Raw genomic sequence first — 2710 nt, forward strand, 5'->3', positions numbered from 1 at the left:
AGGTGTGTGAGTGTAGTGCCACATATATATATATGTTGAGAATATATATATATATTGTTGAGAATATATATATATATATATATATATATATAAAATCTTCTCAAACTCTTGAAATTCATTATTATACCCAAGAAATGAAGTAGGAAACACAATAATATTCTAGTAATTGATGACACAACCCCAATGTAGGGATTTACTTTAAACATATGTAGTTAATTTGTTTTCAATGCATCCAAGACTATTGCAATAACCACCCTCACCAAACCATCCCACACACAGAACAATATTAGTGTGCACAAGACTCTCCACTGCCCATCAACAAGAGTCTAATCCCACTATCTCTCATTTGTGAGGTTTGCCTTAAAAATTTTACACACACATATCCAGAAAATCCATGACAGGATTAGAACCAGAAAAACAATTTGCTTAAAATCCTTTCATAACTATTAATCACCTGCATTGAGTCCTTCATGTCTCCTTATATTTAGTCTTTAATTATGTGAGGAGGAAAGGAAGGAAGGAAGGAAGGAAGGAAGGAAGGAAGGAAGGAAGGCCGGCCACAGGAAAACTGATGGGCTTAAAATGTATGAAGTAGCCGGGCATGGTGGGGCACGCCTTTAATCCCAGCACTCGGGAGGCAGAGGCAGGTGGATCTCTGAGTTCAAGGCCAGCCTGGTCTACAGAGTGAGTTCCAGTACAGCCAGGGCTACACAGAGAAATCCTGTCTCGAAAAACCAAAAAAAAAAAAAGTATGAAGTGAGATCATGCAAACTCAAACAGAAAATGTACGTGCTGTTTCTCATATGGGGAGTCTAGCCATAAAATATGTATGTACGTAAAGAACCTTAACACAAGAACAGAGCTTCTTCTCAATGGGCAATGTGCTGTCAACACTGCACACACTGACTTGCTCCACTACACACACTCCTGCACAAGAGTGAGCATGTGTGGCACACCCAGTGCACAGTGGTGCCCAAGAGGGTAAGATCACCACCTGAGTAAATGGGCAGCCACATAGATCCCCAAGTATCAAAATGTAGCCATTCATTCACTTTAAGCTGTCCAATATTAAGATGGCATCATCTTCCAGCACTGTTCCTCTGCTGTGGCAGGGAAACCCAGGACAGAAACCTAAAACCTGAGATCACAGCACTGGCGAAACCCTAAGCGATCCTCCTCAATTGCAGGTGTCTTCTTGGCCTTAGTCTGACAACAGAGAGGACCTCTCGACTGACACTCGACATCTGCCTGTATGAATGCATGGTTATTCTCACCTGACTCTGAACAGAGCCCTGTGGTAAGAGCGGACAGCCACTTACAGTGAGTCGTCCACAGCCCCACCCTCCTAACAGAATTTCCAGCTGGCAAAGATGCAGTCTCCTAAGAATGAGATCTGAAATAAATTATGTACTGCTTAGGGCAGCTCATGTTCTTGAACACATCTCTAAGGAAAGGTACAGACACATATGTAGACGAAACACCCATACACACACAGGGGAAATCAAGCTGAGAACCAGTACCCCTGTCTCTGCTTCCAACCTGACACTGATGCAAAGTGACCAGCCACCTCTCTCCCCAACACCATTCCTCTGCTATCATGGACGTTACCCTCAAAGCTTGAGCCAAAATAAATCCTGTTGTTGTTTGGTTTCCCCCACCCCTTGGCTTTTGTCAGGTATTTTGTTGAAAAAGAAAGAAAAGTAATATAGGAAATTAGATAAACCCAAATCATATTTTTAAAGTTGTGCTTAGTACGAGGAAAGCTACAGAGCTCAGGAGTAAGGCTCAGTGCATGACTGACGGCTTAACTTTGAAACTGCTGCAAATCTTAAAAAAGACAAAGCAGTCAGTAAAGTTTCACAAATCCCCTTCAGCAAAACCCTACCTTCAACCTGGGTGGCACATGTTTATAATCCAAGCACTGCAGAGGCGGAGGCAGGCAGGTAGATCTCTGCGAGCTCAGGACCAACCTGGTCTACAGAGTGAGTCCAGGTCAGGAAGGCCACACAGCCAGGACCATGTCTCAAAAAACAAAAAATATACATACAACAAACCCCCAAACCTTACCTTCCCAACTGGTAGAAGGTGGAAGAGAGCTTGAACGAAAAACCAGAGGAGGTAAACGCCGCACATCCTGGGTTCCCACAGCTCATGGAGAGCCGGCAGAGGCGGAGGGAAGTGGAGCAGCTCCGGGTCCTTCTGCCTGCACTGCAGCAGCAGCAGGAGGACGCAGGCAGGCAGGCCCAGCATAATGAGCAACACACCTGCAAGCACAGGCATCAGACCTCATGTGGGCTTTCTATTTATATTTATTTTACTTTCAGGGCAAAACTAGATCTGGCTAGCTGTCTGAAACCAATTTGTAAGTTACCATCAAAAACTCCTCATCTAGGGGGCAGAAGCATCAGCCTGGTGGTTAAAAGCACTTGCTCTCTCACAGAGGACCCAGCACCCACATGGTGGCTCACAGCCATCTGTATGTAACTCCAGTTCCAGGGAAGCCAATGTCCTCTTCTGACTGCCCTGAACAACAGGCACACATGCGGTACACATAACAAATTCACAGGTAAACATTCATACATATAAAATGAAGGAAATAAGCCAGGCATGGCGGTGCACACCTTTAATCCCAGCACTTGGGAGGCAGAGGCAGGTGGATTTCTGAGTTTGAGGCCAGCCTGGTCTACAGAGTGAGTTCCAGGACAGCCAG

General features: G+C 44.9%; 1 protein-coding gene across 2 annotated transcripts in view; it reads right to left on the reverse strand.

Annotated features, from left to right (window-relative positions):
• Lbr (lamin B receptor) overlaps positions 1-2710 on the reverse strand; it is a 26693-nt gene that overhangs the window by 10865 nt on the left and 13118 nt on the right. For both annotated transcript variants that reach the window (XM_021170200.1, XM_029481100.1), the window contains exon 6: positions 2068-2264. In XM_021170200.1, the coding sequence (XP_021025859.1) occupies positions 2068-2264 (197 nt within the window). The remainder of the gene's footprint in view (positions 1-2067; positions 2265-2710) is intronic.

This window comes from Mus caroli, chromosome 1 (assembly GCF_900094665.2).
Source record: "Mus caroli chromosome 1, CAROLI_EIJ_v1.1, whole genome shotgun sequence".
NCBI classification, from domain to species: domain Eukaryota; kingdom Metazoa; phylum Chordata; class Mammalia; order Rodentia; family Muridae; genus Mus; species Mus caroli.